The 25,786-nt window shown below is 37.6% G+C and overlaps 1 protein-coding gene across 1 annotated transcript in view; it reads right to left on the bottom strand.

Moving 5' to 3' along the window:
* LOC114365985 (craniofacial development protein 2-like) overlaps window positions 1-24,899 on the bottom strand; it is an 82,887-nt gene extending 57,988 nt beyond the window's left edge. Inside the window, exon 1 of the mRNA XM_028322746.1 lies at window positions 24,051-24,899. Coding sequence (XP_028178547.1) covers window positions 24,051-24,899 — 849 coding nt within the window. The remainder of the gene's footprint in view (window positions 1-24,050) is intronic.
* Window positions 24,900-25,786: the final 887 nt, after the last annotated feature.

The raw sequence follows: 25,786 nt of genomic DNA, 5'->3' as shown, positions 1-25,786 counted from the left end.
TTACAAAGTCATAATGTAAAAATCATTTTCCTATGCGTGATTACACTGATATCGTGACTACGCATCGTTTTGTACAAATTACGTCCTATTGTTTCGGAACCGACGAAATGTGCCTTATAATTTGCCGGCTAAAGTTTGATTTCGTTAAAATTTAATCAACGTAAAGGATGCCTGTGGCCCGTATCACTAAACTTTTACTTTCATCTTAGAAATTATTTAAATATCCAGGCAAGTAAAACATGCTCTAGGCGGACGCTTGACTGATTAAAAATACTTAATGCTAATTTTATTCAGTCATGCTTATAATTGAAAAATATGGTATACGATAATACAATAACCATCTACCATTTTTGAAGTTTATTATTGTTACTGTAACTCACATTGAATAGTCTATTGGTGTGGTAGAAGCGTACTAAATAGATTCATTCTACCTACTCATTTTCCTCTAATATGTGACTTCTAAACTGTCACCAATAGAAAAAACCAACTCTGGAAATAAATAACGTATCATTTTTTCAGTAAGTAGTTTGTAAATAATGTATGTGTATGTCTGTACATCGTTTCGGAGTTAATATTATGAATACGGGCCATAGAATCTCCGTTTATTAATCAAGGCTTATTTTAAGGTTAATTTGGAAAATGGCTAGGTTTCGGATTATGGGGTTTTAAGGGCTCGTGAAAGCCGCCTAGGGGCTCCGCACAATTTCATGGCGGCTAATTTCCATTGCTTCGAGTAATCACGGTGGAACATAATACACTAATTAAATTGTGGAGAATTCGGCTCATTAGAGATGCTGTAAACAAACATGACGGGGTAGATTGTAATGAAAACAAATTTTATTAATTGGCGTTAATTAGAAATTAAGGAGCCACATGAAATTAATTTGTGTTTTCGTAAATAACGTGTTGTTTAAAGCCAGCTTTTCTTTAGTGTTAAACAGTTTTCAAACACCGTATACTATTCAGATTGAACCTATTATCTCCAATTATACATATTTTTAAATGTCAGAGAGATTAAATAAAGCATACCTACCTAGTGAGATGAAACTTAAGAAAAACATGCATAAGTAGGTAGGTACTTCTACTAACGTTTGGTAAAATAAACTTCGTTTCAATTTTGAAAATAAGGACATTTTATAACATTTATTTCAAGTTACAACTAAATCTTTGTGTCTTATTATGACCCATTTAATTATTCAGCCAACCACCCGCTGAAAAAGAACTCACGAACAACCACAAAAGGCAAGTGCGTCCAAAATATTGTTCAGGCTTTGTTTTCCACAAAGAATTACGGCTGTTATTAACTGCAGCCGGAAGTGGCTCGACGTTACACCGCTTCCGGTCTCGCGTGCTTTGGGACGTTACCGTAAACTTTACTCAGTACAATGGCGGCCGAGGAAAAATATAAAGATTAAAAAATATATTTATCTAATATATTTTTATTGAACTGGTGATGACGAGAGAATCAGTTTTGTTATCTTCATCATACGTCATTATGTCATTCACTGTAATCGATCCGAAATTGTTTTTATTTAAACAAATTCCATTTATGTAAACACATAATCAATAACTTGCAATAATGGAGGTGGTGCCATGTGTGCTTTCTCCAATCAGTTAATCTGACTAAAAAGCAAATGTACTTTTACCCAATTTGTAAAACTTTACGTGAAATTAATTCTTGAGGTAAAAATATCAGTAACAACCGTAAATAAGATATGCCCATTCGGAAGTATTTAAATTACAATTATTGTATAGGAACATGTTTCTTCCGGAATAATTCCATATCTTCAATGCTCATTACATTTTATGGTTTAATGGCGCCTGGCAATAAGAGGCGAGTTTATTTCCGTGTGGAAGTTTAAACTTGATCCGTGGTAACTTGTAGGTTATTCCCGTATCAGCATGTTTCATTTGGGTACAAAACGATTTTAACTCACTATTCAAATTCAACTTACTTTTTTACCATACTGATGGAAATAGGGAAGTAGGAAGTGAAAGCATGAGCTTGCTTCTAATTCCATATTCTCAATTGCTTTTTGCAAGTTATGAATTGAAACAGTACCTATTCATAACTTATCTAGATCTCTACATAATTTAAACTTTATGTTGGACAAAGTAATAGGTCCCAAATGAAAGTGTGCATAAGTGGCAATTCGATTCCAAATCGCGAATTTGTTTACAACTTGACTCCAACCGGTTTAAGGTCGTAATACTCATTGGCTTTTATTTCGGGCGTTTTCAAAAATAGCCGCCAGGTTTAAAAATAAACTTCATTTTTGTATCATTTTATTTTGGTTATACGCTTGTCTTTTAGGCTTATGTGGGATTCTGCGGGTCGGCCCGAAACATGACAAATGTGAGTTCTCGTCCAAAAATGTTGGGATGAAAAGATAGGAATGCCTAAATGTTTTTGGAAGTAAATATTACTAGTGGCCGCCCCGGCATTACGTGAGTCTATTTGTGAATATGGGGCTCCCCATGCTACTGCAGAAAATTCCACTGAATTTCAAATAAGGGTTGAATCCATTGTTTGCATTCATAGAATATGTTATTTGCGTTTGAACCTAATCCGCGATATAAACACACACATAATGCTCTTGCTCTTGGAAAACAGACAATATTAAGATAATCTACTTATTATTACTAAACTTATTGGTTTTATTCAAATTAATATAAAACATTACACAAACACGGCAATATTTTTGTTTAGATTAGTACCCACATCGTTGTCCTGCATTGTAAAAAGTTCAGTAGTAAACATGGCCAGCATTCCGCGGACATACGAACAAATAAAGAAACTACGGCCCCCGCGGCCACAGTTCTACTTTTGTTTTAAATTTTCATGTTGCGGCACGAGTTGAGAACTTTTTAAGTATGCCTCTATAGTAGGTACCTCTATATTAACTGTTCGGAGAAAGTATAATAAGGCAATGAAAAACTTTCAGCTTGTGATTTGTTAAAAGCTAGCCTACTTACATTATTTTTGTGTATTTTTAATAACGAAAGACAACATTATAAGACCTAGTTACCTGCTTACTCACAAAAACAAAAATCGGTCAAAAAATCCAAATGAGCCATAGCAAGACTTTTTACCAAGCTTTCATTAAAGTAATTCTAATCTAATTCTAATACTCGTAAACCATATTATGTCAACAAATAATCCATGTCCATAACTCTTATTAATTCTGACCCTTCAGAATAACATTTCAATAATATAATAATTAACTCTATTACCACTTTCTGGTTCGTTTCATGTCGTAAACACCGGGACAACCTGCGCTTTGCCGTATCACGCATATCAGCTGTAACGCGACAATCAGCTGTCCAACACCCGCGTTTCCTCACTCTAATTGTATTGCATATCCACCGCATGTCAACCTGCCCATTATCTGGGGGAGCCTCTAACTGGACTTCATCACGCAAATGATTAAATCTATCCGCACCAATTAAGTGTTAAGACAGAACAGGTCAGAATGACGTAGAAGGCGTCCTGCTCGGCCTTACTAACCTCTACATTACGTTCGCAGAGCGTGGTCGAGCTGACAAATCGTCAAATATTTAATAAAAATAACAGACAGATAAAAAACCTTAGGGAGGTTTATTGCTCTTAGGTAGCCTCTACATCTTTTTGCCCTACCAGCGCTTCGAAACCAACATTTGATAAGTACTGAGAAGGAGCACCGTATTTAACAAACTCAGAACCTACAGAACCACTTTTTATCGTTTAGACTACGAAATATTAGTATCGGCCCAGACTGCTTCATATTATAAGGAAATTGATAAACAAGTTAAACACTGTGGTAATGAAACATGGAAAACGATTTACTGTATTCATTTTTCATCTCAAAACAAGAAGCTATTTAAATCCCAACTAATATTATAAATGCGAAAGTAACTCTGTCTGTCTGTCTGTCTGTCTGTCTGTCTGTCTGTCTGTCTGTTACGCTTTCCCGCTTAAACCTCGCAACCGATTTTGATGAAATTTGGCATAGAGATAGTTTGAGTCCCGGGAAAGAACATAGGATAGTTTTTATCCCGGTTTATGAAACAGGGACGCGCGCGATAAAGTTTTTCTGTGACAGACAAAATTCCACGCGGGCAAAGCCGCGGGCGGAAAGCTAGTATAGGATAAATCGTCTCTCCATCTCGATCCTTCCAATCGTGTCCCGAGCAATTACTATAGAGGTAATACTTTAATGATCGCATAAATTTATCGATTTGAATACGATCCATAAATAATGGTTTCGCAAGCGATTTGCGAGCTAATCGCCGCAGATGGCGATTGTTTTGCAAAACCCCGTCAATTGCAACGTAAACACAAGTGATTTAAAATCACTTTTAATGGCGGCTGTTAATTACGGATATTAACATGCTTATTTGATTAGTATACGGCATGGAATATGAAGACACGAGCATTTGACTTTGGTTTGGAGTATTTAAATCTAAGATTTTTACTTGTATGTATATTTTATGTTAATCAAAAAACCGAGAAAGTAAAATTTAGACTGTCATTTTATGCTTACCCTTATTTATCAAAAAATCAAAGAATTCAAACCAGTGCAGTGGGATAAGCCAGCTTCAGCTGCGTAAAATATGACGTAAATGATATGCAAAACACTTAATTACTGTAGTATCACAATATCCTGTTGAATATAATATTATTGAAAAATTCGTCGCACATTACGAAATTTTCGAGCACTAGTAACTAAAGTGAAAGCTACTAGATTTAAATTTCAATAATTAAAAAAGTACATTCATCTCGGCTACACTCAAATTATATGAAGAGAACTAAAGTCGCTTATGATGCTACGATCATATTTCGTAGCAGTTACGACGTAGCAAAGCAAACGACCTGCGTACACCGCACGAAATGTCCATCAAAAGAAGTTTTAAGATACCCATTTTAAAACTGACTACATTTTACTTAATTAATTGAAACTTGATATATTCCTCGTATTTTTTTTGCTTATCTTAACATTATTATTTTGTTTTGTGGTAGTACATAACATGAATGCAAATTAATATTTTATCCATATGATTATCTGATGTGTTTGTCGTGTGTGACAATTTAAGTATTCTAGAAAAGATGTCTAAGTACTTAGTTTTAGATTATTTTTCCTCATAACTATAGACATTTTTACTGAAATACGTCTAATCTAAACATCTAAACGTTAGATTACTATGATCTAGGATACTTGACTACTCGTAATAAATAATGTCAATTGTCATGCAAGGTGTTGACACGAGCTGTTTGCTTGCTGTAATGCCACAAATACCTATAACGCTTCCTTGTTTTTTATGTAAATTCGTAGTAAGTAATTTACCGACATTTCCTAACAAAAATATTTGTATTATTGCACCAGACCAAACCGCCTCTGTGGTCTAGTGGTAAGACCACCTGCTTCAGACGCAGAGGTCCCGGGTTCGATTCCCAGTGGGGGCAGATTTTTCTGTTCGGTTTGGTTGGTGGTAGGGCTTGTTCTAAGTCCGCCTGGCTAGCTACCACCATCTTACCTAAATCTGTCGCCATAACAACAATGTTAACAGCATTATTGTGTTCCGGCAGTTAGAGGTAAGATAGCCAGTTCCTCCGTGGTTGAGGATTCCGGGTGAAGCTCGCTTCCACCTTCGGCCTGATCGTCACTTACCATCAGGTGAGATACAGGCCAAGAGCTTCCTCGTTGTGGATAAAAAAAAAAAAAAAAAAAAAAAGAATATTTTGATAGAACACTTCGTATAAATCACTTTCTTAACATTCCCTGGAGAGTTAATGAATGTCGTGCCCTCCCTTTCTTCTCTTTAATTCGGCACCGTGGCGCCATCTGTGTCCCTCGGCACGGCCTTAATGAAGACATTTTTAATGTCCGAAACTCAGGACGTTTCTATTGGAGGGGCTAGCGCAAAAGTTGATAAGTCGCGAAATCACGGTTTAATAACCAAAGTTCTGCTGAAATATTTTTATTTTGTTTAATTATCTTAAATAAAATTTCAGGCTTTTACTATTGGTTTGACGCATTATAATAATACTTATTTACTTAAGAATTACCAGTGTGCCTACCATGAGTTTACGTTAGGTGAGCTCGCTAGCGAATACGTCAAAAAATTATATGAAGATTTAATTTCTTGAAAGTAGCCGCTAGGGGCGCTGCACAATATGTCATACATTTAAATGTCATATTTTTACGCAGTCGCTAGCGAGCACACTTAACGTAAACTCATGGTAGGCACACAGNTTTACCAGATCGTCGGTCCACCTAGTAGGAGGCCTGCCCACGCTACGTCTTCCAGCCCGTGGTCGCCACTCGAGAACTTTCCTGCCCCAACGGCCATCGTCTCTACGAGCTATGTGCCCCGCCCACTGCCACTTGATTTTAGCAATTCTGCGAGCTATGTCGGTTACTTTGGTTCTCCTGCGGATCTCCTCATTTCTGATTCGATCACGCAGGGAAACTCCGAGCATAGCCCGCTCCATCGCGGGAAGAGCCTGGATGCGGGCAGCGCAGGACCGTTCATTGTGAAAAACCTTGGGGGAGGCCTTTTTCCAGCAGTGGACGTCATTTGGCTGAAACGAACGAACTTAAGAATTATAATACATACACTACCTCAGTTACTTTTTGTTTAGTTTTGTTTAGTCTAAGTTAAAAATATTCTAATTATCTTAAGAGTTTAATAACTGTTAATTGCCATGTACCGTGTGTCCTCACTATATTTTTATCAACAATTATATTGTTAACCTGTGTTACTTAAGGCTGCCGCGACACAAGCACAGCTTAGTGCAGCAGCCGCTAGATAAACAGACTGTAAATTTTTTTGCTGGCAAATAAAATACTTTTTACTTTTTACTTTTTACTTTACTTTACATACTAGCTTTCCGCCCGCGGCTTCGACCGCGTGGAATTTTTTATGTCACAGAAAAACTTTATCCCACGCGTTCCTGTTTCAAAAACCGGGATAAAAATTATGCCAAATTTCATTAAAATCGGTTCAGTGGTTTAGGCGTGAAAGAGAGACAGACAGAGTTACTTTCGTATTTATAATATTAGTATAGAAGTATAGATAGTATAGATTGCTTTAAAGCATTATAATACCGTGCTGTAATTTGTAACATGCTACGAAAACTTTTTAATGAATGTGGTTTTTACTTTTCGGGTCCAAAAATCTAATTTAGTTTGAAGAACGTACTGAAAAAGCTGACATAATTCGACATGAGCGCTGGTCTAATTTAACAGAGGTGTTCCTTATTTTCAGGAAAAAGGGACTTACGTCATTCCACTTAAAGGACGCTCCAGTTTAGTAAATTGAATTCTACAAATGTCCGTAAGAGCTTTGTTGAAGAGTTCACGGCTGAATTGAATAAACTTCATTAACCAAACTTTTAATTGATAATTGAGTAAAAGTTATACAAGTTTAAGAAACAGATACAAATACCTGCGGTTCGAGTCGGAATTTTAATGATTTTGGTTAGTTATACAAAAAACTAAGGGAAGGGTAAAAACATTTTGTTTCTACTTGATTTTTTATGGCGACTAACTAGTCAATTACACAGTTCACCAAATTCGCCAATATCTAGGTTCAGAGAGTCAAGCCGAAATTCAAAATTTCTCTCTTTGTTTTAAAAGCTTTTAAAAAAAGGGCAGTTATATCAGTACATTTTATGGTGGATTATATGAGCAACGCTGCCGTATTCATACACAAGAGTTAAATTGGCACACAATGACGTAATAGAAACATAAAAGCTCTATTAAAATAATATATTCTATCAAAGCACCATTCAATATGCATATAGGCCTTTACTTCCATAGTTTAAATGTAAAATTAACATAAATAGATGAATTGAGCCAGATAGCTGTAATTTATTTCATTTTTTGTCACCGCTTTACGTTGGACTTCCGTTTACAATAAAAATGACCATTAGAATCGTGTCCAGTAGGCTCATTACTCAGTAATGAACATAAAGTTCGTTTAAACTATGCGTTGATGTACCTATTCTTACTCCAGGTGAGGTCAAGGGTTACAAGAGGTCATAGGACATTTTTAAAGGTATGGAAACTTACGAAAAAATCCAGTTGTCAAAGATTTTCTACAATTTTGTTGATGATATGAGCTTTATTTGGTGGTCAACAATCGACGATTGAAGTACTACAAAAGATATGTAGGTACTTTAAAGTAAAGGTATCTTGGTACCATAATGGTATTATTTGTAACATGACCAATAATTGTGTAAGAGAGCCTACTGAACCTTAGATTTTTGGGTCCGAAATGCAAAACACTTGGTAAGCGGTAAATTATATGGCATTAACACAGTTTTTTAATCTGCGGTAATATAGTGATGTTTGACACAAGGGGCGCTGCGTTGCGTTCAAAATATAATTAAAGTGGTAATAAACAAGTTTGAAAAAACTCAAATAAGTGTATTATTAAAGACCTTACATAAAGTTCTCTCAAAAAAATAATATAATCGGTGTGATATTTTTTGTTTTGTGAAGCACTAGTCTAGAACCTAAGATAAAAACAATATTCTCATCGATGATCTGTCTATTCTAGACCTGTACTTCATGGTCTAGAATCTAGCTGGATGATAGAAAGAATTTAAAAGTTGGAATGACTATCGCAATAATTCGGGGTCTATTCGCGTTGTGTTTGACTCTCATACTCTCTGAATTACAACTTCTATCTGAAGACAGATTGGTAAGGATTTGTTCACTTTGTCCTTATTTAAAAGTTTTCAAACAGTACCTACTTGGTTAATTTCCGAATACTGTAGCCGAGCAGTAAATAAACTTGTCAGGTTGTTACCGCAGGACGGAGCCACGCGAGCGCCTTCTGGAGTCGGAAATGAGAGATGGCGCGATAACTGAGTGTCCGACAGGTGATACGTTTTTTGGCTGGAGTGATTTTAATTAGTTTGCTAGATTTATTTCGATAAAAAAGGTATGTTAGATAAGTATTGTGCTTGTAATGTAACGGAACACAGTGTTTTGCTGCTATGGTGTACTCATGTATGTAGTACCTATGAATCCGTGTGGTATAAATAAAGTTACAAAATTTAGATTTTTTTATCTCGCACGCCCTAGTTTGGATTTCAAGATGGGACAGACAGAATGGAAAGCTCTCTTGTTTTCCTTTTAGACCTCAAAATACATCGGTACTGAACTATATTCCCACAGTCAGAACAACTTATTGAACTACCAAGACGAACAAACTTTCAGATCTTAGTAACAATACAGAATCTCATTGTCCTAATGACCGGGACAATGACGCAAACTTGTACAACATAAATCTACCGATCCTTTGTGAACAAAACAAAGGCTTTCCATCCCTCTCACACACCCCACGAACCCTAGCTGCGTCTCTTTCCCACGTTAATTAGAATAATAAATTATAGTTTAGCAGTAAGTTATGAGTTTCTTGGGTTATAAATTAATTGTTTTAAGAAAAAGCGAATAAAAGACGCATAAATCAGTTAGGATTAAGGGTTCAAATTAAACTGTAATTATGGAATTTTCTCTGCTGAAAATAAAGGATTTTTTCTAAGCCTACTCTGGCGTGGTGCCAAATTGTAAACGTGAGTTAAACTTAATAAATTATATTAGAAGAAATACGGTTAATAACGGCACAAAGAGTCAGCAATTCGTGCTACTCTGAGATCTTTTAAGTGTTAATGAAATCAACATTTAGTTACCTTTACAAAAAATATTTTCGACTGAAAATGATCATCCAATGTGATAGATCTGATCAAAATTGTAGTCTTGGTACGGATTTTCTCTATCTCTCACATGAATGAGTCTCTATTTAACAACTTTCGTGCCCCACGAGTCTCATGTCAAAATGATAACTTTATCTCATTAAGGGTTGATGGAAAATGACCCCGTGCTTATAAACACGCCACTTACCCGCGACCTTATCGGGCCTACGTAACGGCAGCCTCCTGCAGATCGCTCAGATAACCAACTAATAAACAGTTTAGCACTAATAATCTTCGCGCGTAAACGAAGGGCTAGGGAGGGAAAGGGCTTAAATATTCAGTGACATTTGATATTTCAGAGGTCACGTTATGTAGGAACCATAGGAATCAAATTTGGGTGAGTTTTTTCGGCTTTCTTTTTATTAAGTACTAGCTTTTCGCCCGCGGCTTCGCCCGCGTGCCGCGGTTTTTCGGTTTTTTATATAACCTATGACACTCAGCAATAATGTGGCTTTCTATTGGTGAAAGAATTTTTAACATCGGTTCAGTAGATCCCGAGATTACCCCTTACAATTTAACAAATTACAAACACACAAACTTTACCTCTTTATAATATTAGTATAGATGTAGTTCGCTACTTTTATTGCAAACTTAGGTAAGTACTTAATATTATAAAAAAAAAAACCGACTCCAAAAAACATACCTACACTAAAAAGTAGAAAAATAATTATTAATTAATCATCTTATTTATTAGGACGAATTAATATTTATGTATACCATGATTGATACTTTTGGAGTCGGTGCAGGCAAACTTCACACGTTTCATAATCTTGGCACCGACTCCAAAAGTATCAATCATGGTATACATAAATATTAATTCGTCCTAATAAATAAGATGATTAATTAATAATTATTTTTCTACTTTTTAGTGTAGGTATGTTTTTTGGAGTCGGTTTTATTTTTTTTTATAAAAATTACCTTATTTCTTGCTTTTTAGTTTAGAAGGTAGGCAGTACATTGAGACTATATTCATCATGTCAAGTGTAAAATAATAATCCCTACAAAATACAGGTTACAATATCGGCAACCTAAAAAGACCTTAAACCGTCAGCCCACCTTAAAAACATGAAAGAATACAACTGTTGGTCTATTTGTACCTATAATATTTAAAGAATTATCCTCCAACTCCTAAGCGTTAAGGAATTGTACGTACCATGACCAGTTCATCATGATGAGATGATGACTATCTGATGCAAACACTTGAATAACTTTAGAAACTATACTTATCTATAAAATTAAAAGAATTATCATCCAACTCCTAAGCATTAAGGAGTTTTACCTTCTATCATCAGCTCATCAATATGAGATGATGATTTCCAGGAGCAAATACTTGAATCACTTAAGAAAAAGTTTGAAAAACGATATACGTGCCTATAAAATTTGAGGGTTGCCCTCGATTTCCCTAGGATCCCATCATCAGATCCTGACTTGGTGACAATGGGACCACCTCAGAAGTGTACCCTATCTAACAAAAAAAGAATTTTGAAAATCGGTCCACAATTGACGGAGTAATCGGTGAACATACATAGAAAAAAAAAAAACATACATACAGTCGAACATATAACCTCCTCCTTTTTTGAGTCGGTTAAAAATACTCCTATAATAAGAAGTCTTTATGGAACATATGATTGCCCTTTAAAAGTATTATTCATAACATAATAAACGTTGAAAACGACATTTGAATACTATACCTATATTTTTTTTTGAGGAAGTTTTCCATGGAATGTTATTATTTATAAGCCAGCAATTTTATATGGCAATCAATTTATTCAATCGCCTCAAATTCTTTTTGATGACACTATCACATGACAGCTCCTCGTTCCGGCACATCACTATCTGTCGTTGAGTTTAACGATTACCGCATCGAATCGTTATAAGCGATAGCAAAACGGTCCCCATAAAATGTTATGGGCCCCGCGAATTGGTTCCTGAACGACTAAGTTCCTCCGATATTAAGTTGACTGCGAAATTAATTAACTGTTTTGCAAAGATTCAGGTCTAAATAATGCTAAAGTCATTAGTAGGTTATACCTCTAGGTAGGTACACGATGGCATAATATTTTGAAATTGCTGAGCAAAATTATTTTGTCAATAAGGCAACCATAATGCAAGCTTTGCAAGTTTGTGGTTAGTAGTTGCTGATATTATCATAATATTTTGTTGATAGAACATTTTGTTATGCACATTAAAACTAAATTATACCTAATAAATTCTTAAACTCTACATCACGTTACGGCGATAAAACCTAACGCAATATTATCAACAATAATTATTGTTTTTACTGTCACAAGGGGTACCTAACTAAACCCAAACTATTCGTCTTTAAAAATAAGGATAATGGGGCGATTCGTCCGTGCTTATATCCATAGAGATAGACACAAACACAAACACTCTACACATTATATTTTATAAATCGAAGCAACATCAAGCACCTACTCTTATGAAAAAGTAATTCCATAAGAAAAGTAGAATGGGTTTATAAGTACGAATTCACTGAACTCAACTCAGCAACGGACTATTTTTACTTCAAACGGATCTCCGAACAACTTATTGGGTCGTGAAGAAGTCCCATTGAGTGTATATCGGGCTGAAGATATTAGCATTGTTGCTATGAATCCGTCGCATGGACGGTCCAGTTGGCGGACTTATAGTTAATATTGTACCTTTGTAAGGACATAGGCACGTCAAGCTAACAATGTCGCGTCTTATGTAGTTGGAACAAGTATGATTTTGCAACAAAACATAATAGCTTGATGTGCTGTCTACTAATGTAAACTTGTGGAAATAGATTTGATGTATGTAGTGCCATTATTGAAACCCAACTCCGCCTAATTTCCGATCTAAATTTTGAAGTTACGTACAAAACAGTTTAATCGAAACCAATATGTCCAAAGTTCACTGTGAAAATGAGTTGTTGATGCAGAGTTTATGTAATAGTAGTTTAAATATACTACTTAGGCTGGGTTGCGCCATCTTACTTTACTTTAACAAACGTCAAGAGTATATCAAACTCCATACAAAAAACACCGGTTAAGGTTATAGTCTCGGTTAAAATATGGTAGTGCAACTCAGCTTTAATGTTTCTTTGCCTAGTAAAATAAAGTAGGCAGTTATTTCGATAGTTGAATTAACCCAATTTCTTTATTTGCTATTTCTTTTTGAAATACCCACTACCCTGTAATTTTTCACGAATCCGACCGGTGTAGCGATGCGTCGGGCGACAAATCGCGTTTGCCAGTCCAGTGGCCGGCCACAAAGGTGCTCGAAAGTGGCCAGCGGACTGTATCTCCGTGTGGACACGTGTTCACGGACCACACGACACGGGTTAAAGTCGTCAACGAGAAATATATCGTAGAAACGATTTTCAATAGTTGTCCTGAAGAGTTAGATAGACCTGGTACTCTATCTAAGAACCAGAATGTCAGATATACGAGTATAACTTAGATCAAAAAATAATTTGAGCTTACCCGTGGTTCACCTCTCTCGCTAGTCTGTAACAAACAAAGTAAAGAATTAAGTAGCCTGTAGCTTAGTAGAAGGAAGAGTACTTCGGCACTTGAATGGGATTTCATGCAATCATAATAATATTAAATTTTGTGTTGCTAAAATCGCTTATAGTTGAAACGGTCAAGGTCTAAATTAAAAACTTGTAATAAATCAACGCACAGCCCAAACCACTGGACGGCCGGGCTGAAAGGATTTTACGAAACTCCACCCCTAAGAGGGTAAAACGGGATCCACGCGTACGAAGACGCGAGCGGCCGCTAGTATTTCATATTTTTAATTCAAAAACGTTACTTTTTCTGCCCACTGACCACACAATGGAAACGCGCGTATTTCCTCGATAACTATCGCATAACAAATGAGAGTTTCTGCGCTCGATAAGCGCCGAGCGATAATTCAGGCTTTTTCGCTCCCGGCGCGATTCGGCTGGAGCGTAATGGATGGGCTGTATGAAATATTTACGATGGAAGTAGGATAGCTCGTCGGGGTTTATTTTGATAAGCTTTCGAAAAAATGCTAGAGTGAAATATTACTGAAATATCGTGAACAAACGCGTAGAGCTTTAAAAGTCAACTACCGATGAATACGAACTAAGCGACTCGGTTCTATCGCCCGTATTCTCAAACATTACTATTAGGTCTCCAGTGCGCGTGGACGCACAGGGTGACACACGACCCAATCACAGAGCTCTATTCAACGCTGTGCGTTCGTTTTGCTGTTTCACATAAGCAAGCATCGTTTGTGAATACGGGCGTATGTTGCTTATGTGGCGGTCAACGTAGATTTCTAAACTAAATATAACTTGCGTTGATCTTCCGATACTCCTACACTCTAAAATTAGGTAAATAGGTAAATGAGTGAACACTAAGCGTGTTCTATCTTTAAGCTCGTAGTATGAATTCTTATTTGTACAACAAGACGAATTTTGACTCTAATTAAAAACAACTACATGGTTCCGACAATAATTCCCTATTAAATCAAATTAACTAAACAGTTCCAATGATGTCCCTAGTAATAAATAATTCCAGCAAATTGCCTCTAACTGTGGCGACACAAACGACCGCGAAGACAAAGCATCGGACGGAACTCAAATGCGTTTTTAACTGGCTAATTGAACCCGAGTTAGTGGACGGTTTAACTATTTAGAGGTTGGTTAACTTTGTCTTGAACGAATAGATTTGTAAGTCAACAGTACAACCGACATGAATAATTTAGTTAGGTACAATCACCCCGTAAAATGTGATACCCATTTTTCGTGGGTAGGTCATTTAAATTACACTGATTACGTCAGCATTCGGTTCTTAGCTTATTAGAGTCCAACAATAGTTTTATTTCTAATTATGTTTAATTAAAGTAGGCATAAAGCTAGATAAGGTAAACTTTTGAACTTATTGAAGACTAGCTTTCCGCCCGCGGCTTCGCCCGCGTGGAATTTTGTCTGTCACAGAAAAACTTTATCGCGCGCGTCCCTGTTTCAAAAACCGGGATAAAAACTATCCTATGTCCTTTCCCGGGACTCAATGCCAAATTTCATCAAAATCGGTTCAGTGGTACAGGCGTGAAAGCGTTACTTTCGCATTTATAATATTAGTATAGATTTTCTAGCCGATTTTTTTTCTTTGCGGTCAAGTGTACAATTATGTTACTTGTCCTATGAACTCGTAAACTGTAATAGTATTAACTGAACCTTCTATTTTGTTTAATTATGGCTTGATTGCATATCTGTGTACAACACATTTTCAATTCATGACCCCAACAGTTAAAATACTGTATTTTTGTTGGCGTTCGTGTTTTCACTGTCCACTGCTAAATGAGTAGGCACGTCCAACATCTAAATTACAGCTTTAACAGGCAAAGCCGCAGATAGAAGGTAGTCTTAAAACAATTAACCCAATTCTCTAAGTGGGAATTAAACGAGGGACGTACGGACAGTCATTAGGTGGTTTTATGTGTATACTCTGTGTACACAGTATACTTTGGACAGATAATTGATTTTCGCTTTTGAAAGCTTTTAGAACACTTTAACCAGTTAATTTCAGAGGTTAATTTTGAATTTTTACCTAGTTTTTATATTGCGTGGTGGGTTGTAAATGACAGCGTCACAATCAGAATTCTCTCCGAAGGATGAAATCGTATTCTTTTACAATCTCCCGTATCTCGTTTCACATTTAATCACTTAACAACCGTTAACTTTTGTTATTTAATTGTATTTATGCAAATAAATAACATTAACTGGAATTTTATTTAGCGAACTAGTTAAACCGGTGACCTATGATGTCACGTGCACTTGCAATCGCAGCACATTGAGATTTATACAAACACCGAGAATTTCAATTTATGACAAGTTGCTCACGACTGCAGAATAACGCCGGTTCAGTGAGATAAACAATAATAATGTAGTATCTCGGCCAGTGACGACATTTTGTTGTTGTTTACTAAAATACACTGTATTATAAACTAGGTAATTTATAATAATATTAATAGATATTTTCACAAACTGAAACCACAAACCATGTCATATGATTACATAATGTAGAGCTTAAATAATGCAATATTTAGGCAGCCCTTTTGTAATCTTAAAGTAACTGTATTAATCGTAAATTGAGATAAGTACTAGACTTTTTTATGTTTATCTTACGCCTGTTTTCACCATCAATCCCTAATTTTTAAGTGACCCCTATGAAAACAAAATTCCTGTTATGTGTTACCATAGGGGTCACTTAAACATTTGGGATTAATGAAAACGGGCATTAAACTCAGAAGTTTGTGAACCTCATTATCACTGTGCTAACCAACCTACTTGTAGAATTAGTTTGTTTCCTGAAACACCCATCCACTATCTAGTACTAACTTAAACCATAACTATTTTTTATAGAAAAGAGGAGGAAAACGGGTTCTAGGGTCAGTAAGCGAACCAGCGCCATAGAAATTTAACGCAACATAAATGTAGCGTCGGTGCTTGTTTTTTAAATATTTTCGACTCCGAATAAACCCGACGAAGATTCAAACCCAACCCAACCTTATCAATGACAATTTCTCGCTCCAATGTTTAATTTGATCCAGTTTATCAAAACCCAATAAATTTAATCTCATTTGGAGTATCCGCTCATCCGCCAATTCCGCCGCAAACTCAAACATAACGCTTCCAAATCTCACCTCTATCTTATTTACCTCCACATTAGAGGTCCGTGGGGGGTGATCCGATACGGTAATGTGTTCATCCCCCCATTAAGGGTTTATGAGCGGCATTTGAATAATCGGGCCGATCTCCATTACGGCGGTAACTATGGCGCTTAATTGATACTATTAGGAGCAGATTAGAATAAAGTGTGGGCTTGTTTGGCAATAAACAAAAGGATTCGGCTTTAGCCACATGTTAAACTACCCACTCATTAGTGAGATGTGAGGTAACTGTAAACTCGCTTTTACCAAAAACATAAAGCTAAAAAGCCAGATTAATAAAGTTACAGTAAAGCTGTGTTTTACATTTTGGCATAATTTTCGAGTTCATGTTTTAAAACTCGTTAGTAGTTTTTCGGTACTAAACAAGGAATACTTTGAAATAAACAAAATGAAACAAAATGACAAGTGGAAAAAGCAACTACCTAACGTATTAATAGTAGGCTTGAATTACACAAGTTTCATCAATTGCAAAGCTCTTATATCCAGATAACCTAAATTACGTTTTTATTATTCATTGGAATTTAATTCAGACGTGAATCTGGAAATCTGGATCAATCGTTTACGTTGCGAGTTGGAATCATGAAACAAACAGGTAACGAAATACCTACATAATAATCTTAATTAATTTGCGAATATATTTTTCCCTATTTTGCAGTAATCAGCGTTTTACCTCTAGATAGTTATTTATGTTATTAAATTGCCATCCTGTACAGCCATAGTCACGTATTTTCGGCATCGTGTAATCCATGTAAGGCCTTACCGTTTCCATTAAAGCTGTACTACAGCGTTTGTAAATTCACGTCGGCAATTTAGACCATAGTCGTGTATCACCAGTTCGCAGTAAAGGTGGCGGCTGATTTATTGTCGCTCGGAAGCGGCTTGCGTAAGCGCAAAGTTCAGCGCGACCTTTGCAAATGTCGGGCCGCGGATAGCGCGATCTGAAGGGTTAAGTAGGGCTGTATTTGTTTATATCGACAGACAACTCGCGGCTCTTTCATCGCATCAGGTTAAAGTGGGTAGGGCCGCCCTTCTGGCGAGGAGAGTTCCATATAACTCACTGGCCGTCCCCATCGGTTAAGTATCAGACAACGCGGTTCCTGAGCACACCATCGGTTAAAAGTGGGTAGACCCCGCCTTTCTGGCGAGGAAAGTTCCATAACACACTCACTGCTGGCTGGCACCGCTGGCTATCCCCATTGGCCAAGTCTTTGTCAAGATTTTGTCGCATAAGTGCTTCCTTGGGTCCCTTTATCGCTAACATTCGTGGCGCATATCTGCACAGTACGCCTAAAAGAATAAAAAGAATAGAAGAAAAACTAAGACAAAATAGTAACAATGATTACTCATAAGAGTGCTTTTGGTTCCACTTTACAATATACATTAAAATTGTCATAACTATCGATAAAGTCTATATTTTCGTCGATAACTCCCTCAACTTAACTAGTTTCTGATCCCCAGCAGTTAAACGCCCCTTGTTTTAATGGCGATCGCATTGTTACGCCATTTGATGACACCGTAAATGTCGATATTAATTGTCGACACTGCCTTATCGTCATTTTTTGCCTTAACGGTAACACTGTAATGCTATCTGTGCCTATTCTTGAAGTAATCCCATATGGTTAGGACCAGTTGCATAGTTGTCATGTGACTGATACCAAGTCTTTATCAATGATAGAGACTAATGAGATTATATGGTTGCCATTAATGGGATGGTATTAGAATTATCCTGATGATATGCATATTGTTATACATAATTGGAGAATATTGACGATTGAATATGCATGAAACCTACAGGAGTAAATTGTAACGCTTAGATGTCACTCTAATAAGATGAGGCTAAACTATACGTTTTGATCTTTGTTTCATAAAAAGTATTTAACTTTTTTTTTTAAATAAATTCGGTTGGAATCTAAGTTTTAGGACTTTCAAAGAAAGCAATGTTGTGGATTGTGATGAATTATAAACTTGAATTAGATAGCACACAAGTTTCCAGTAATATGTACTCATGTTCTCCTTAAAATTTAAAAAGATTTTTCAGATTCTTTTGAAAAAAAGTGTGTGAACTCAATTTTCTTATTTGAAAAACTAGGAATCTACACACTTTACTTAAATATCTTAAAATACTCAGCACAAGCTAAACTGAAACAAATACAATTAAATAACACCAATTACTCAGGTCAAGCCAGGCTCGCGGTGAGGCGCGAACGTAACGCGGCAATTAACATTCGCAATTAGCGAACTAAAGTTACGCGTTTGCTGCCATGGCAGCAATAACCCATGGGTTATTGCTGGAGAGCAATTGGCCGGCTTCTTACACGGTAGTTTGTATCGTTGACTCGTTTGAAAATACGTAACCTTACATCTTAACATTCTTACTTTGAGTTCGAGGCAATGATTTTTATTTCATTTGTAGCTTGTGAGAATTTCCGCAGATAAATTATGTTAAGTTAGGAGATTTAGGCTGAGTTGCACCACCTAACTTTGACCGTAACTATAACGACTACCGGTGTATTTTGTATGGAGTTTGACAGATTTTTGACGTTTGTCAAAGTTAAAGTAAGATGGTGCAACCCAGCCTTAGACAACATGCGAGCTGCAAGTGAGATTTAACTAAAACACCAAGCTCTAGTTCTAGGGTGTATTTTGTGTTCTATTTAGTACAATTGAAGTATTTAGAGTAGGAACAGTCACTCGTAAGTTACTTACACGAATGTTTTGGTAAAGACTAGCACAATCTTTAGGCACATAGACGCCATATCACGTTTGGACTTAAACCCCATTCATGACCAATAAGACTGCAAACCGACGCATTATTTGTTATGTTATGTAATGCCCGGTTACCCAATGCAAAGCAAGCATAAAACTCGTTAAATAAGTAAGTGATATAGTGCACAATTACTCATTCACCTTGAATTTGACACCGTTGAATGATTGTGTCGTGATCTGGTAGTTCTGTTACATAATAGGAAATTAAGTTAGTTTGCACTTTTTTGGGTTCAATAACTATTAATTGGACTTGTACTTCCTATTCAATAATTGCAGTTTATTTCATATTACGCAATGCGTTATGACACTGCGTGGATCCCATTCGGGAATTGAACCCTGAAGTCCTCCGTGGCAAGACATCCCGATTCCCGACCGTCTTACACCTATTGTTTTCATGTAAAAAGAACTAAAATTATTCTGTTTCAAAATGTTATTACTGTCCTATAGTGAAGGGGCACGCAGAAAATGTAGATTACCGGTGAATCAATTATGAAACGATTTTTCTTACATTGGCTAAGATCTTTCATCAACTAGTTAGTAAAATAGCTCAATCATATCTCATTAAGCACAAAATGCATGATAATTGCTGTAAATTATTTGTAATGACTGTTAAAACAGCAAGGAACCAATTTGATATGGAAATTGCTGTTGTATCACGAGATAATATTCCTTATGCAATCCTTTGTGCTCAACTCATTTCAATAAACAAACAAAAGGCTCGATTGCATAAGCAGGATGTCAGAAATCTCTTTGTGGAATATGAAAGTAATAAATATATTTTTAAAGCTCCGTAGATGCCTGCAGGCGAATCCTTGGCTGTATAAAATGAAATTGAATATGGATTTTAAAAATGTGTGTGCATTTCAGACGCTAGCTGAGCTTTCGTGTATTTTAGTGGGGTCTCTATTAACCCCTGATTGAATTACAGCCTAGGGTATGCGTAAATTTTAGAAGTAAAAAAATGTTTCATCATCCTCATCATTTCAGCCATAGGCCACTGCTGAAGATACGCCTCCCCAATGATTTCCATGATGATCGATTGGTAGCGGCCTGTAAAAAATGTTTGCAGTGTAACTTTTATAGAGCCTAACAGTACCTATTGGATCATGGTGTTTTTTGTATCGAATTCCTCGGGCGCAGACGACAATACAATACATTATACTGCACTTTTTAAAATCACCCCTATTCCCTATTACAACTACAAGAGACGCCGTACACAAAATGATTAAAACATGGCGGAGTTAATTTTCTCCTTATAGTTTGGTTTGTCCTTATGCAAATAGAGTACAGATCAAGTTGCTCTCCTCAGACTGCGTCATCCAAATCTGCCCTTTATTAATTCAAGTGGCCGTAACTCATGGCATACAGCGGCCATACATTACGCGCGGACAGCGGGGGCGATTTATGGTGCCATGCATCGGTGGGCCGCGCTAGGGCGCTACCACAGTGGGGCAGGCTGCCTAGACGTAGGCCTAAATAAGACATCAAGAGGCTAAGAGCAGTTTTAGATTGCCCTACTAAACTAACTAAGACATAAAGAGTCATTTGTTTTAGCAAATAGGCTTTAAAAGCTCTTTTAAACGTCCCAGTTCCCAGTGCTGAGAAGCATCGCAATAATTTCTGTCGTTATGAGGACGTGCTATGAACGTAATGTTTCGAATAACTATCTGAAACTTTACCTATCGAGGACTAGTGAAATTGGCTCTTATTAAATGCTAAACTAAAACTTTAATAAGTCAAGTAATTTATACTTATGAGTTGGGTTTTTTTTAATTCTTACAAAACATAGGTAAATAAATAACTTTACGATATAAATTAATGTTAAGTTTAAATAGACAAATAGAAGAGAGATAATGGCACATTATTGGTAGTTAATTCAATGATTTCTTGTTCATTTAATCATTGAAAGGAGATACACTGCACAGCTTTTAAAATTAAATATATAACATGCTACTTTTTTACCAAAATTCTTGCTGTCGTAGTGTGTTCTGCCCCTAACCCACTATAACATCACAAAGCGTGCCGATTAAATTCGAAAACAATAGCCACAATTTTATTGTGGTGCCAGGCTTTATGATCCCGCAGTTCGCTCGTTGTTGTTACCGTGATATATATTCTGATGTCTCTTTCAAATAATAATTGTTTCGCAGCATTATCTTAATTTAATGTTCCGTGTCGATGACGCCGTGGCTATGGAATATTCATAGGGTTTTTTGGTATTGTCATTCATAATTAAACAAGTATTTAAGTTTTTGAATTGGTTTAATGGTTCGTAATAACAAACTAAAATTTAATTAATAAATGATATAATTAATTTTATCTGCATCTCGTAATTACTAATCAGTGTGGTAATCGCGTTTTTGAACTCGGAAAATGAATTGATTGATTCTTCCTAATTAAATAATATTTGTTTGAAAAAGCCTAAATAAATTCGTTGGTTTCCGTTTGATGACGTCAGACCCTTCGTGGATGTTACGATATTATGTTGCGTTGTTTTGCCGCAGCGGCATCGATCAGATAATCCACCGCATTATCTGTTATCGTGCTCAGCGACCACTTGTAGTGTCCAAAGTCCTCCCGGCATAAACATAATGTTGCGATGCTTAAAAGGAAGGTCCACCACTGTTTGTTCTTTCTATAGGTGCCTACCTACTACAAGTACATCAAGACGTCATCATCATTTCAGCCATAGGACGTCCACTGCTGAACATAGGCCTCCCCCAATGCTTTCTATGTTGATCGATTGGTAGCGGCCTGCGTCCAGCGCTTCCCTGCTACCTTTATGATGTCGTCGGTCCACCTTGTGGGTGGACGTCTCACGCTGCGTTTCCCGGTACGTGGCCCCCATTCCAGAATCTGCCACATCGGCCGTCAGTTCTGCGTACTATGTGCACTGCTCATTGCCACTTCAGCTTGCTACATCAAGACGTAAAATTTTAATTTTTAAAATCAAAAGTTCTCAATGGTTTGCAAAGTCAACTGTTAAAATGCATGTTGAAAATTACCCAGCTCATTTCCCGTTTTCATACAAATAACTCTACCTTCCCGAGAACACATTAATGCGGGCAAAAGTTATCTTATAAGGCTTCTGTTATTCTGTTGTTTGTCTTACCTATGACGTAAATGGCGGTATAAAATCGCCAAAAAGCAAATATAATAACATCACAAGCGTAATTATTGTAACATAATACCTGTTTCGGCTTTCGCTGACGGGGCAACCAATTTCCTTCTATCAAAAACAATGCATTACGTAAAGCGACCCAAAAAGGTTTGTTTACATAAACGGTATCACGCCACCATCCGAAAATAAATATTATAAACTAAGCTTAATCCAAAACTTAATCTGCGGTTATTACATAAGTTGTAGACACATTCAATTATGTATTAGGTTAAAATTTGGCCCCAATTTTGAATATCCAATGATATTGTGCACCACACATTAGCTCCAACTAACTCCAATATCCCCTTCCCCCCTTTTGCATCAGTAATTATTATCCCACCCTTACAGAGGAAGGGTGAATTTATGGTGAATGCAAACCTCTCATATTACTAGTTAGATCGTGTAACAAAGTTAGTAGTGTCGACCAAAACTGGCATTGACGACTGAACATAAGTATCATTGTGTAAATTGTTAGCTACTACTCTATCTTGCAGTTAAGTTATAATTTTATGATGTTATTCATATAACCTACTTTTAGAAGGACTTTAACCCTGAAGCATTCATTCCAGACTCTAGTAACCGCCCCACTTCTGGCGAGAACATGAGGATGACAGAGGGCTATACTTACGAATAACATGAATAACATGACGGTTAAAACATGTTTAGTTCGTCGTTTCAGCCAAATGACGTCAACTGCTGGACAAAGGCCTCCCCCAAGGTTTTCCATAATGAACGGTCCTGCGCTGCCCGCATCCAGGCTCTTCCCGCGACCTTTACCAGATCGTCGGTCCACCTAGTAGGAGGCCTGCCCACGCTACGTCTTCCAGCCCGTGGTCGCCACTCGAGAACTTTCCTGCTCTAACGGCCATGTTTAGTTCACAAATAAATAATTTCTATTTTAGTTAAATAATCTCTGTCACTACGAAGCAAACACTATTTATTACTTTCTGATACCAGTTTACAACTTAGATAAAGAAAAACAGTAAGTAGTTTAAACCAGTTTATACTCGGCAGCTGACGAAAACCCTGTTTATATTTCACAGTTGACGATCAATCATAATATAGTATCTTCTCCATTAATGTCTGTCTAACCTATAACCTACATTAACGTCTAGCGTCTCATACGATTTATGCATCCTACAAAACAGATGATAAGCCATGACACTATCAGACTGTTGCCGTCCATTTATCTGCCAGATACAATGTTGCGTATCTTCGCCCTTCTGTTGCTGTCGCCGTTGTTGGCTAATTTGCACGTAAATCGTGCCTAAACACGGTGGAGATAGCTACAATGTCCATATTTATACGTTGACTAAACTTGCCTTTCCATGAAACGGCGGGCTCTTGGAGAGATGATACAACGTAGAGCGTAACATGGCAGGAAGAAATTGGATGATAGCTCAAGTCCCATGTTTGACATCACATCAAGTTACATTCTTGCAACTCACGAAGACGAGTGAACTATACTTGTGTGTGTACGTGTACATGCACATCATCATCATCATCATCATTTCAGCCACAGGACGTCCACTGCTGAACATAGGCCTCCCCCAATGACTTCCACATCGTANGATTCGACAACTCGAGCTGAAAGCTCTCGGGGCAGTGAATATGAGCATTAGAGGGGCGGAGCGTAGACTTCATCAAACGGGACCTCTCCAGCTTGACGTTAATGTTTAGTATGCCTCTGACTATCCGGTGATCACTACCGGTTTTCACCCTGTTGATCACGGAGACATCGCTAAACATTCGTCGCTTTGTGGTCATAATGAAGTCGATCTCATTTCTCGTGGAACCATCGGGACTCATCCAGGTCCACTTCCTGTGAGGCGGCTTCTGAAAGAAGGAGTTCATCGCATAGAGATTCTCCTTTTCCAGGAACTCGGCCAGCCTCTGTCCCCTGGGGTTCCGTCGCCCATATCCATATTGCCCCACTCTCAGCTCATCATCACCTCGCATGCCCAGTTTAGCGTTGAAGTCCCCCATAACGACATTGAAGTGGGTTTTAGTTGCATGTATGGCCCTACTTATGTCCTCATACATAGCTTCCACTTCTTCATCTGGGTGTGTAGAGGTCGGTGCGTATACCTGGATTACCTTCAACGAGTACCTTTTGGATACTCTGAGTATCAGGTATGCAACCCTGCTCGACACACTTCCGATGGTGATGATGTTGTTAATGAGGGACTTGTGGACGAGAAACCCGACACCACCTTGGGACAGTTGTTCGCCCTCCCGGTAGTAAAGCAGGTTGCCGGATTTCAGGGTTATCGTGTCCTCGCCCTCTCGCCGGACTTCCGATAGCCCTATAATACTCCATCGCAACCTACTTAATTCATCTTCCAGCTCTATAATCTTTTCGTCGGACCTCAGGGTGCGGATGTTGTGTGTTACGAGGGCCAGTTGTCGTTTGTGGTGGTAGCTATTCCTCCTCCGGGGATTCTTAGCACCCCCCGCCCCGTCGTCACCCCAACCGCTACCGTAGTCAGGAACAACGGGGCTGCCGGAGACTGGGGGCCTGGTTTTAGCTCTGCCGTTCATCAGGGGGGGGGAGTTGCCAATACTCGCCACGCTTGGCAGGCGGGTTGGCGAGCGCAGTTTTTTATAAGGTTTCGCACGTAGACGCTGCTGCCCATCTCGTGCTACAGGATTTAGTCGCCTCTTACGACACGCCTCCTGTTGGCGGTGGGGAATGGTATTCTTTACGGCCGTCCCCACACGGCACCTCCGGCTCCGACCTTAGTCAGAGTCCACATCCATTAATAATTAACGCGATAAACATAATTTAATTCCGCCGCTTCCTGCTCTAACTGGGTCACACATTGTGCGGCGAATAAATAACCATTGTTTGTAATTGCACTTTTTGTTTGTTCACGGATCTCGCTTTGAATACTCGGCACACGCTTGCCGTGACACGGCGGACGTCGACGATGGGCCTGATACGTGACTAATTGGGGTAAAACAATCGGGACATATGCGCTAGTTGGTTTTTTGCAGCATTTTTATAAAGTTGACAAGCAAAATGTCAATGTTATTAAAAACTGCAAGTTTTCAGAACAGCATAGCAGCAGCCTAATGATCCGAAACAAGAGAAATGGCCGTACGAAGTGGGGCAAGACACCAATATTATATGTTTAAGAGTATTCAGTCGAATGTGATGCAGGCGTAGTCACTGTAACAAATTAATGTTACAAATATGAATAGAAGAACGGACATATTTTTTAAATTACGGTACGGTACAAATTAAGGTATTGTATTCAGGCCGCAATTGTGCCGCAATGGAGTGGCACGTGTTAAATAGTGGAGATAGAGGCTGGTTTATAGTGATCCGTCACTTTAACTGATAGTGTAAAAAAGTATGTGTCAAAATTTAACGCAACTCAAGTAACTACCCGTTACATAACAAACTAAAACGTATAACAAATTAT

The sequence above is a fragment of the Ostrinia furnacalis genome, unplaced genomic scaffold, assembly GCF_004193835.3.
Source record: "Ostrinia furnacalis isolate ACB-3 unplaced genomic scaffold, ASM419383v2 OfSCF0465, whole genome shotgun sequence".
NCBI lineage: Eukaryota > Metazoa > Arthropoda > Insecta > Lepidoptera > Crambidae > Ostrinia > Ostrinia furnacalis.
The sequence above is the reverse complement of the archived record's forward strand: the minus strand, read 5'-3'. Positions and strand labels throughout refer to the sequence as shown.